Source organism: Papaver somniferum, chromosome 3 (assembly GCF_003573695.1).
Source record: "Papaver somniferum cultivar HN1 chromosome 3, ASM357369v1, whole genome shotgun sequence".
NCBI lineage: Eukaryota > Viridiplantae > Streptophyta > Magnoliopsida > Ranunculales > Papaveraceae > Papaver > Papaver somniferum.
This window is the reverse complement of record NC_039360.1, coordinates 128,628,162-128,641,206: the sequence shown is the minus strand read 5'-3', so window position 1 is coordinate 128,641,206 and position 13,045 is coordinate 128,628,162. Positions and strand designations below refer to the sequence as shown.

The following is a 13,045-nucleotide window of genomic DNA, read 5'->3' as shown; positions in this document are numbered from 1 at the left end:
TCTAGTGCTCAACATAAGACACATTACGGAGCCTCACAGTATTACATAAAATATGGATCAATAAAGATAAATACTGTGGAATACACAAGGATTCATTCTATCTTCCATCACTATTCGCATCACGACATTCAATATACATAATCCTTGCAAACAAAAGATTTTAACCTATCTTCCGTCAAAAATTGACAATATAGGCTTAACTTTTGTAATTGTCAAAAGTCCATTCATTCTTTAATCAATACATGAATATCGATCATAAACGACTTTACTTTTGACAAAGTATGGGACAAACATAGTTCATCGACGTAAACACCAACATCCCATAACAAGTTGCAATATAACAAATCATAAAGATTAAATACTGCAAAAACATCATCCTCCAAATATTTTTAGAATTTTTTAAACCAAAAAACCTAAAAAAAAAGAACAAGAAGATGAGAAAATAATAGCTATGTGTAGTCACAATCATTGCTATTCAAGCACTAGTTATTCTTCCAACTAAACCGAAAAGAAGACATACTAGGCAAAACAAGCTAAAAAAACAGACTCCAGTACAATTTCTGAACACGAACTAACACTAGTAGAAAAGAGACATTTAGTAACAGTTCAAACTTTTATAAAGTAACAGTTCGTAAAATGCCTGTTACTAAATGTTAGATAGCTAAATAACAGTAACACTTTTCGTAAGAACTGTTACATAATGTCATCCAGGTTGTATACTGTAACTGTTTTTATAGTAAATGTTACTATATACCCATGTTACTGTAACATATTTCGTATGTCGACATTACATTACAGTTCTTTAAACGAACTATTATTATATACCTATGTTACCGTAACATATTTAATATGTCACCGTAGTTGGCATTATCGTAACGTTTTTTAAACTAAATGTTACTATATATCTATGTTACTGCAACATGTTTAATATGTTACCATAGTTGACATTATCGTGACATTTCTGTAAATTGTTTATTTGTATAACTAGTTTTTGGGTATCCGATTCAAGAAAATAACTACTTATGAACTGACATTAATTTAACATCTTGATTTAGTTCTAAGCACGAGAGCTAGCCATGCTCGTACTGATGGTTACCTAAGGTTTGAGAAAAAATCGAATATAACACAAAATAATAAACAAGTTGTAAAAATATGTAGGAATATTAAAAATATAAATTGTGTTGTAGTTGCGTGGTGTGACGACGAAGGTGGTGGAGGTATAGTTTACTATCTAATGAGAGTAAATATTTTATTTGGATAACATTAAACAAAAGGAAAACATGGAAGAGTGGTTCAAGAGTTATAATTAATGCAATAGGTCTCAAGGTCGAATCTTGTGAAGTGTACTTTTATAGAATTTATATTTCATGTCCAAGAAGACCAACTCATGGTAGTGGACGCGGCAGACACGGTGGTGACGGTTGTGGAGATGCTAGTGTTGATGGTTGTGGCAGTGCTGGTGGTGGAGGTAGTGGTGGAGGTGATGGTAGTCAGTAAAAACTGTCAGTTTTTATGACAGTTTCAATAAAAACTGTTACAGTTACTCAAACAATAGCAACAGATTGTTCCCAAACATGTTACAATAAACTGCTAACAGTAACGGTTTTATGTAAAATAGTTACAGTAGAAATTATTCAGTAACATATATTTTATAAAGTGTTACTGGAAACTACCAACAGTAATAGTTTTAGAATTTATGAGTCATTTTTCAATAGCCTTTCTGTAACAGGTTTTATAAACTTTCCGTAACAGGGGCTTTAGTAACACCGCAGAAAAAACTAAAACTATTACGGAAATAATACAGTAACAGTTTTTAACTGTTACGGATCATCATTTTTCTACTAGTGTAAGATCATATGGACGGTTCAAGAACTTCACGACTCATGGGGTTTTTGAGCTTGATAGCATCCATTGAATCTCTAGAGTGAAGATTCTCTTTGTGAAGATTATTGATGGAAGACTTTATGAGACCAAGGTAAGCAGTAACCTTTTCCAACTCAGTTTTCATAGCATCAAGATTTTTTAGAGTAACAATGAGCTCTTTTTTTGCTTCCCCAAAATATTTCAGAAAGTCATGAACCACTTCTGCCGAAATCATATCATCCTTCTCAGCATCCTCATAAGCATAGGCATAGTAACAGGAAGCGTTAGGATGATCTTCATCTACAAGGGTTCTTTTCTTTATTTCCTTGTACTTGACATCAAGACCTTTATTAAGGAATCCTCTTGAAAAATCACCATAACAAGATGAAGAAGAAGCCATTCTTGACAACCCAGAAACCAACCTAGAGTATGTGTACGTGACTTTTGAAACTCAACAGGTCGGTATAAAAAGGCCTCTTAGGGAAGAGATTCTAGGGTTTTTAACAGTTGACTCGGGCCAGAACACGGGCATACGTTCGAGTACAACATGACCCAGAAAGATAGGGCCCCATTTTTTTTCTTTTTTAATTTGCTACATAAAAACACGGCTTTATAAACTCAGAAAAGCACTTTTGAACCTAGATGTAGCAAGAAACAAGATTCAACGGAGGAATTCTTAAAGAAACTGAGAAGAAACTTTAGACCAAGACAATACTCTAAGCACAACAAGTCCGCAATAGTTTAGCTATGTACGATAAGAAGATAGCTCAACTTAACAGATGCATATGCCAAAAGTATACCTGAATATTAACACATCTTACTCAACAGGGTTTTTATGAGTAAGCCCTTCCAACCTTGTGATTAATTAGCACAAGTATGAGACACGAGATCATCAAGAGATTTGTGTTTATGGTCAAGTCTCTTTTTCCTCCTGAATCTAGAGACGGATCCCTTTTTATGTGAGAAATTATCATAAAACATATTGTCGTCAAAATACGAGACAGAGTTTGAGTTCTTACCAGAAGAATTTTGGTTTGAGGAGGAAGACAACCTGTTGACGAATTCTTTATATCCTTCAATTATCTTTTTCAGATTATCTCTCATCTCATCAATTTTTCTTCTTTCTTCTTAACATTATTTCTTCACAGGAGCAGCGTTATTTCCAGAGATCATGACACGATCTTCCTTTAGACGATTTTTATTAAGACGCCTGCTTTGTTCTTGAGTATTCGAGGAACTCATTGAACTGACTTTCCTGGTCACATACACCGGGTAGGTTTGAAAACCAATGGGTTTAGTCATACGAATGTCAGTTACACCTTTAAGAATTAAATCTAAGGTGTGTTGAAGTTTAACCAAGGAGTTTTTCTTCAACCTAGAGGATTCCTTTCGTTTAACAGAACTCTTTGTCTCACAGACAAGACATATTTTCTGATCATCAGAATGATTAGATAGTACAGTATTAATATCATCGTTAGAAGAATTCTTCCCTTCTTTTGATGTCAAACATTCTTGAGTTATGGTGACTTCAGACACATCCGTTTTACTAGAAGGGAATTCTGTTTTTACTTCTAAGCATGAACCATCTTTATGTGTCAGAAGTACTTGGCATATTAGATTGCTTTGAGCATCCTTGAATGGAGATCTTACTCAAGCGATATTCAATTTCCAAAGCATCTCTTCTGAGGCTAGCTTCGAGAGACGTATATGAAGAATGAACTTCAGAGTTATGGGTTTGCAATCTCTTATTACACCAAGTAGAACATTGACATGGTGCTTCAACCGATTGAGTCTATCAGCTTGGATTCTAACAAGATTTAGAAATAATTCACTCACTTCAGCTGAATCCAGTTCATTAATGGAGAAGCTCACATTTGAAGGGTAATCGGAAGTACACATGTCAGTTTTAGTATGTCTCGTCCGTACAGAAGGTTCATCTATATTCGAGATTGTAGAACCTTTCTATTTTATAGAGTTAGACGAGATAGAACTTTTATTTCTGGTGACGCGTTTATCAGAGATAGTACTCTTGTCCATAGAGTCAGATCGCTACAAACACAGACTTGTAAGGTCTTAAACGTGTTTGCCTGCTCTGATACCAATTGAAAAAACGGGGGTCTAACAACACCACCCAATGTTTCGCTTAACAATCTGTATGGACTAACTCCGAAATACGTTCTAGAGAATCAACTAGACAGTCGGACTCAATCTAGGTAAAAGTATCTCAAGGAGTTAATATCTCTCTCTTGTTTTGATTTACTCAAGCTAATAGAAATCAACGAGTCCTAATCAAATACAAGGAATAAATCGGATGGTACCAAATACCAATATGCGAGGATCAATCAATAACAATCAACAACCAAAGGTTGGATTACTCTAATTGATGATCTAACGCACAACCTGTATTGTAACAATTATAAAGATAAAACAATATAATGCGAAAATTGAAATAACACAGACACCCGAAATTTTGTTAACGAGGAAACCGCAAATGCAGAAAAACCCCGGGACCTAGTCCAGGTTGAACACACACTGTATTAAGACGCTACAGACACTAGCCTACTCCAAGCTAACTTAGGACTGTACTGTAGTTGAACCCCAATCAGTCTCCCACTGATCCAAGGTACATTTGTACTCCCTACGCCTCTGATCCAAGCAGGATACTGCGCACTTGATTCCCTTAGCTGATCTCACCCACAACTAAGAGTTGCTACGACCCAAAGTCGAAGACTTGATGACAAACAAATCTGTCTCACACAGACAAGTCTATGTAAGGATTAATCTGTCTCCCACAGATAAACCCTAAAAGGTTTTGTTCCGTCTTATGATAGTAAGCAAGGTGAACATGAACCAATTGATAATCCGGTCTTAAATTCCCTAAGAATATCCTAGAGTTACCAATCACCTCACAACAATCTTAATCGTATGGCAGCGAAACAAGATGTTGCGGAATCACAAACGATGAGACGAAGATGTTTGTGATTACTTTTTATATCTTGCCTATCGGAGATATCAATCTCAAGCCAATCAATATGATTGTATTTGTACGATAGAAGATGCAAGATCAGATCATACAACTACGATAAAGTAGTATCAGTCTGGCTTCACAATCCCAATGAATTCTTTAAGTCTTTAACCTGGTTTTAGAAGAAGAAAACCAAAGGTTAAAGGAGAAACGACTCTAGCACGCAAACTAGTATCACACGTAAGGTGTGGGGATTAGTTTTGCATTGATGTTAGACGTCCCCTTATATAGTCTTTCAAATCAGGGTTGGCCATTAAGTTACCTTGGTAACAAAGCAATCAATATGAACCGTTAGATCGAAAACTTAGATTGTTACACACAATTGAAATGCATGCTTCTAGGTTTGTTAACCGTACCCAAACGTATGCACTTGTTGGTTCAATACTAGTTAACCAAAAGGTTAGCCATATGATCATTTCATATCAACCATGTTCTTCTTCAGCATAACTAGTTCACATGACTCAAATGAACTAGTTAGAGAGTTGTTCAATTGTAACGAATTCTTTTGTAACTACACTAGACACAATTGAAGCAAAGATTATTTGATTCACTAGAATCGGTTCATGAACTTTTATAGCCACGGTTTGCAAACTGCATTCCTTAGTCTTTTTAAGTTTAAGTTCAGAAATCATCTTCAGATATATAACCTTCTTAAGTTCGCAGACTTGGTTCGCGGACTGGGTTCGCGGGACTGATTTAGCGGACTTAGATTCACGCACTAGTTTTTCTACTCCAGCAGAAATTCTCGGGTTTGAGAACTTCGGCAGTTCGCGGACTGAGTTCGCGGACTTGGCTCACGCCATTCTTCCGGTTCTCTTGATCAACAAAGTTCGCAAACTTTGGTTCAAAGAATATGACTTATACATAAATGTATTTCCACAACAATGCTTATGTCCACCATTGGTTATGTAATCTCAACTCTCATTCCAATCATTGAAACATTCTTCGTCAAAGCAATTTTCAAAGTGATTGAAACATATCATGACTTTCGTCACTAGGTAAAGATAAACTTGGTCGAAGAGAAAAGCTTACCAACGCATATTTCGAGATATAGATAGGCGAGGTATACTCGGCTCGAAATACCAACTGTGTATAATCAAAGTCTATATATAGCATACGACTTTTTGTCTCAAGAAGTAGGAGATAGAATAGATAGACTTTTGAGTGATAGATAAGTTCAAGTCTTCACATACCTTTTTGTCGAGAAGTTCCACCGGTTCCTTGAGTAGTTATTCTTCTTGTATGATGAATCGCCATGAAGTCCTTGAGCTCAACTACACTTTCTATCCTAGTCCGAGAGTTAGCTATAGTAGACTAGAAATCAAGACTTATAGTTTTGATCACTAACATTGACAAACATGCTTGAGATAGCAACGCATGAGAGTTCGACCGAACAATGCTCTAACAATATTAGTTTAAAGTTGGGATACAATTGAACTTTGGAGAAAGGAATAATACTATGATTCTATATAAAGAAAATTAAGAATATTTATTTTTAAAAGTTGTTATCGCTATGGAATCAGTTCTTCAACAACAACGATGCTGAGTTGAACACGTTCTGAATCATTGCAGCTTGAAATTACGAAGATTTCAAGTAGTTGAAGATGCCAAGGAAATCAAGACATGTTGGATTTAAGAAGTCGTCGAAGCTTTATTTTTTATCCGTATGTGTTGATAGTTTTGTCACTAAAATAGACAAAGGGGGAGATTGTTAAAACATTGCTCGGTCGAACTCACAAGTGTTGCTGTCTCAAGCTTGTTATCAAATTTAGTTGTCAAAACTATATCTTGATTTCTAGTCTACAATTAGTTAAGTCTCGTACTAAGATAGAAATGTAGTTGAGAAACAGTAAATCACGACAGTCATCATGGCGTCCTATCGTTTGAAGGCGAAGATCAACCGAAGCTTTTGGAGAACTTCATCAAAAAAAGGTAAGTGAAGACTTAACCACCTATATCTCAAGTTATATTCACTTTTCGATCATTTAAGATGATATCTCATAACTAATTAAACTAGTATGCATAGACAAGAATTTCGATCCGAGAACTAATTATCAAGTTAGCAGACTTCTCGAAATATAATGACTAAGTTTAATGAACATTTGTTCATGCTTGATGAATTTCGGTTAAGGATAATTTATTGTTCGGATTTAAAATCATGATCCAAGTTTTATCATTCGAAAGTAGCCTGGAACAATGATATGTGTCATTGATGTTATTCGGGAATGATTCAAATCGATTTATAGAGAAATATAGAACTACTATAGATTCAGATACAAAACAGTGTTATCAGTCTTACAAATTGGGAGAACTGTTGTATGTCTGAACCCGTATTACATGTACTTGTACATGTAGCGGAGTAGTTATATATTGACTTACAGATTTGTGATACACATATTCTTATGCACATCATGTGAAAGTATGTTTAACTCGTGAACCGGATCGTTATGCATACTTGTGTGCAAACCATTCTTGAACTGTGGTTACAGAACGAGAGTACGTAGTTTCCAAATCGATACGTAAACTTAAACAGTTTTGTGTTTCTGAACTCGGCAGTGTACCCAAACCGGTACATAAACCGTTTTAGTTCCGTGAACTCCGGAACCGGAGACAATCTTAAGGTTTCCAAACGGGTACGCAAACCTAAAAAGTTCTGTTGACTCAAGAACTTGGTTTGGTTAATAAGTTTGCAAACTGGTACGCCTACTATGACTGAACCAACTCATGAACAACAATGGTATTTATACCTTGTATACCTACTAACCATGTCAATTATATTTTCAAGTGCGTTTAAGTTATTTCTAGGAGATAATTAGCATTTTATTAATTATCTAAACACACTAGACTTATTTGACACATAATTGTGACTCAGAGATTAATGTCTTATGTGTTCATGAACATGAAGACTAAGCTTTTAAGTTCAAACCGGCTAGTTTCTGCTAACCATGTTGAACATAGTCTTTTCACACGGTTCAGTTACGGTCTCACCTAACCAGAGTGTATATCTTACTTATGTAAATCAGATTCAAAGATTCATCTAACGGTGGATATTGTTTGCTTGGTTCCAAATCTATCTTAGCTTAAACCTAAAACAACATATGCTTTGTGTCTATAAAAGGGGAACTTCAAGCAACTTTGATCTTTGAATCCCAACACTATTTTTTGGTGTTTCCTAGTTGTATCTAGAGTCGTCCTCTTCATAACCCTTTTAGGGTTTAGCGAATACAAAAGACTTCATAGGGATTCGTAAATCCAGGTCCAGTTATCTTTCCTTGATAACTTGAGTATCCTGATCTTGATTTTTTGTTGAGCTTGCTCTATAGATCAAGATAGATAGAAATCATCAAAGTTCTCTTCGTCTCAAACTTTGTTGATTCCATAGGTTTTATACTTGTGAGGTGAATAATAATCTAGGTTGTATTTCGGGTTGCATAAATCCGGATTTTGAGGATAGCTAGACTCTTTTCAAATTGCTATCGGTTTCCATCACCTTGATCGTACATTTTATTTTGATCATAATTAGGAAATAAATTAAATAGGATTAATCTGTGGGAGTCATATTTGGTTTAAAATCTTCGATTGAGCTGAACCAACTCTTAGTTGGTGTGATGTCATCTAAGGGAATCAATTGTGCGGAGTCCTGTTGGGATTCAAGAGGCGTAAGGAGCTCGACTGTACCTTAATCGGTGGGATACCTTTTAGGGCTCAACTACATTCCAGTTTGAAGTTAATTGGTAGTAGGATAGTGTCTTTAGAGGCTTAATACAATTTGGTGTTTAATCTGGACTAGGTCCCGGGGTTTTTTCTGCATTTGCGCTTTCCTCGTTAATAAAACTTTTGGTGTCTGTGTTATTTCTTTTTTCGTATTATTGTATATCGTTTATCTTTATAATTGAAATATCACAGGCTGTACGTTGATCAGTCTTAGTAGATACATCCGACCTAGTTTGTTAGATATGACTAGATTGATTGTTGGACAATTGGTCTTTGGTGACGCCCAAGTAATCTCTTTGTGATTAGGTTCACTGACTTGTTTCTATAAACGTTCTAATCGCAAGAGAGAGAGAGATAACTCTAGATACTATTCCTTGATTGAGTTTAACTGTCGGAGTTGTATTGAGTTTGTTCATACAGATTTCCTAAAAACATTTTGGTGGTGTATTTTAGTACCCCGCGTTTTCACAAATTGATGAGGAGGTATATATGTAGCAGTATTATTATCTTGTAACTAATGATGTTTCCATATTTTTGTCATTGATTGTTGCTGATGTTTTCATATTGTTATCATTGATTGACAATAATTACACGAGAATACTTATGGAGATCATTATTCATCAATGTAAACCAGAGGAAAATTAGGCGGTCGGGCGCTTTGCCTGCAATCATGTTCCTTTGGCGCCTAGGCGAGCGCCCAGAGCGCCTTTTAGAACATATCTAGCAAGGATGGAACTATTTCTTTGAAAATCTAGGTTTATATCCCTCAATTTGTTAAAGCGACTATCTAGAATTGGAGAATTGCGAAACCTAAGTCAAGAAAACATTAAAAATGGATTCTTTTACCTGCAATTTGGTGGATTTTTTGGCAATAACCAAATAAGGTGCTTTAAAGAACAAATGTTGGAGCAATGAGCAACTTATCGTTGCTGTTAAGTGCACTACGTTCGTACCACAACTTTTGATGTCCTCTTTCAACTTTAATCTGTAATCGAAATGCTTTTGCAAACCGGCTATATGTTGTTTCTTTGAGTTGTTGTACTTTTGTCACCTACAATGATTTTTTTTTCTAAATATTTTGTTATTTTTCGTCAAAAAAAACAATTTGTCTTTCCAAACTTCTCAAATTGTTTTTAACTTCTTTTACTATTTTTCTCTTTCCTACCCGCTGCACATAATTTGAATAATTTGTCTTTCCGGTGCATCTCATGTTTACGCGAATACTTTTTCATTGTTACACAACAGTGAAGTTAACAGCCATGGATGGAGTCTGTTTTCACCAAATAAATGCATGTGTGGACATAGGAATATTCTCTGGGTCATTAATTTTATACACCCAAAATGTTTCATTTTACGATTTCGTCACATGCATACACGACTTCGCACAAGTGGTGAAACATATTGAAATCATCCATTACAAAAATACAACTTGTTTGAGTCAACTTAAAAGTCAAGAGATCCCTTGCTACAATTAGCAATCACTTGGCATGGCTTCATTCGGAATTTTTTGCTGTTAAAGTCCAGCTAGAGTATTAAAAAATACTTCTTCCTCTTCCTTAAACTATAAACATCTTTAGCAGTACTGGATAAATGAACAGCACACAGGCTCACAAGTTTTATCTTAAAACCTTCTATACAAAACATTCCATGTAGTTTGCATAATTAAATTCGGTGCAACTTTTTGTTTGTTTGTTTGTTAATCGTCTTTAACTCTTCTAAGATGCAATAATTTTCTTATAATATATCCTTTTGAGTAAACTAAATACTCCGTACTATTTATTTTGCTCGAGTTAACCAAAACACCAAGTAACAGTAAGGGTTTACCTTGTGATATACACTATTTTTGAATTAACAAGCCCATGTGATCAAGTAGAACGTAAATTGTTAAACAGTTAAAGGGCATGCTTCGTATATTTGAATCCTAGCCACCATCAAGGAACTCATTTCATTATAAATAGAGGTGTGGTGTTAAGGACTAAAATCATCAATCCACTCATTCACAGCATCAAAACTAATTAGCCCTTGAACAAGGGATAGTTAGTGACCAGAGAGTAATCAAGGTAGAGATAACTGCGAGGAATCATCACCATGGCTCGTGCAATGATGCATCTTTGTATTGCATCTCTTATGATGTTGTTGGCGATGGGGTTGATGGCAGAGGCAGCTAGATATCCACCAGGACTCGATAATCCTAGCCAAGCTACTTGTAAGAACAAGAACTACAAGACATGCTACAACTTACCTCATGTTTGCCCTAAGTTTTGTGGTGACCAGGGTTGTCATGTCAATTGTGTTTCATGCAAACCTGTGTGTGGTCCTGATGATGGATCATCTTCTAGTCCTCCAGAAGAAGGCACTCCTCCAGTTTATCCAACACCACCGACGCCAACACCTTCACCACCTACCGAGCCAACCCCTTCACCACCTACAGAGCCAACTCCACCTCCAGTTTATCCATCACCCCCTACTGAGCCAACTCCTTCACCTCCAGTTTATCCATCACCCCCTACTGAGCCAACTCCTTCACCTCCAGTTTATCCATCACCCCCTACTGAGCCAACTCCTTCACCCCCTACCCCAACAACTCCATCCACTCCGCCTAGTTCCGAGGTTTTAGCAAAGAGACGGTCTAGGTGCAGATCTAAAAACCCCAAATACAGCAAGTGCTACAATGTTGAGCATGTTTGTCCTGCTGCGTGCCCTAATGGATGTGTGGTCGACTGTGTAACCTGCAAACCCATGTGCAGTAAGTATATTACTTCCATAACCAAATTTCTTTATCAGTTATTTGCTTCCATTTAGATTATTAAGTTACCAGCTCACTGATGATGATTATACTTAATGTGCACAGACTGTGATCAACCCGGAGCCGTTTGCCAAGATCCACGATTTGTAGGTGGTGATGGTATCACCTTTTACTTCCATGGAAAACAAAACAGCAACTTTTGCCTTCTTTCAGACTCCAACCTCCACATAAATGCGCACTTCATTGGTAAAAGAAACCAAAATCTGAAAAGAGACTTCACTTGGGTTCAATCTATTGGTATTCTCTTTGGTGATCACCAAATCTATGTTGGCGCTCGGAAGACAGCCAATTGGGATGATTCTGTCGACCGTCTAGGACTCACTTTCGATGGACAACCCATATACTTGCCTGAATCCGAAGGAGCCACATGGCAATCTGAAGTCACTCCGGGTGTCACCATTACTAGGTCAAGTATGACTAACAAAGTCATTGTTGAAGTAGAAGGAAACTTCAAGATCACTGCTAATGTTGTGCCCATCACGGAAGAAGAATCTAAGGTCCACAACTACAGAATAACTAAAGATGACTGTTTTGCTCATCTCGACCTTGGTTTCAAGTTCTACTCACTAGGTGAAAATGTAAATGGTGTCTTAGGACAGACTTATGCTAACAATTACGTGAGTAAAGTGAACATGGGTGCATCTATGTCTGTCATGGGTGGAGACGATAAGTTTATCACATCAAGTGTATTTGCAAAGGACTGTGCTGTTGCTAGATTTACCGGCTCTGCTATCTCTAGCAGCAGATCTTCTTCAGAGTATGCTAGCCTAAGTTGTGGCAGTGGAATTGATGGACGTGGTGTTATTTGCAAGAAATAGATACTATGATCTGCTAGTTGACGAATGAAGATCGTTTTAACTTGTTTGAATAAGACTTTACAAGCTAAATGTAATTGATGTATGTTCTTTTTTCTGTATTTTCTTTCCTATGTTTATGTTTGTTATGATAGGAACTAAATAAAAAATAAATCTCAAGTTTCAATTTCTGTCTATTTGAGGTAGCTGTATGTTCGCTATGTAATTTATGTCCTTTTGTTCCTTAAAAATTCTCTGGTCGTTCAATCCATTTCATTACAAAAGATATCAGATGACAGACGATAGATTAGATTTTTTTTTTAATTAATTTTTACTACACCTCAAGTTTGATAATTAGATTTCTAATTATGGAGTGGGCAGATGTTCAAATCGAATGGTCAAAATCCTCGTATTAACATTGAAACATGATTGATTTTCTTTCGTGCGAGATAAGTTGTGTCGCTGAGCGGCTAAGACTAAGTCGCACGGTCAAATATGTGTCGCTCAAAGGCTATATGTACCGGTTAGATCTAACAACTCAATTTGAAATCTCTATAAATGCTTATTATTTCAAGGGATATTTTGTGTTTTCTCCCCTCTAAAGATCGCTAATTTGCATTATCTCCCAAAAAAATAAATTAATTAGTAATATCTCCCCTCGTTACCTTTTCCATCCAATTCCAGTTAGCTGACTGGGCAATCGTGCGCACGTGTGGAAAATATAAAATACTTTGGTTTATTTTCCAAACTACCCTTATCTTCCTCGTCGATGATTACAATATATGAGCATAGGTATATTTTAGGTAGTTTGTTGAAAAATATTTTTGTCTTTGGCACGTGTGC

General features: G+C 36.2%; 1 protein-coding gene across 1 annotated transcript; it reads left to right on the top strand.

Moving 5' to 3' along the window:
- Window positions 1-10,595: 10,595 nt before the first annotated feature.
- On the top strand, window positions 10,596-12,399 carry LOC113361622. The gene is made up of 2 exons (XM_026604808.1): window positions 10,596-11,348; window positions 11,454-12,399. The coding sequence occupies exons 1-2, from the start codon at window positions 10,691-10,693 to the stop codon at window positions 12,224-12,226; spliced, it is 1,431 nt and encodes a 476-aa protein (XP_026460593.1). The 5' UTR covers window positions 10,596-10,690; the 3' UTR covers window positions 12,227-12,399.
- The last annotated feature ends 646 nt before the right edge of the window (window positions 12,400-13,045 follow it).

Excerpts from the sequence above, each read along its gene's own strand:
- LOC113361622 (XM_026604808.1), top strand. The coding sequence starts at position 10,691 with ATGGCTCGTGCAATGATGCATCTTTGTATTGCATCTCTTATGATGTTG. Across the intron at positions 11,349-11,453 it reads AACCTGCAAACCCATGTGCA|ACTGTGATCAACCCGGAGCC; the intron begins GTAAGTATATTA and ends TAATGTGCACAG.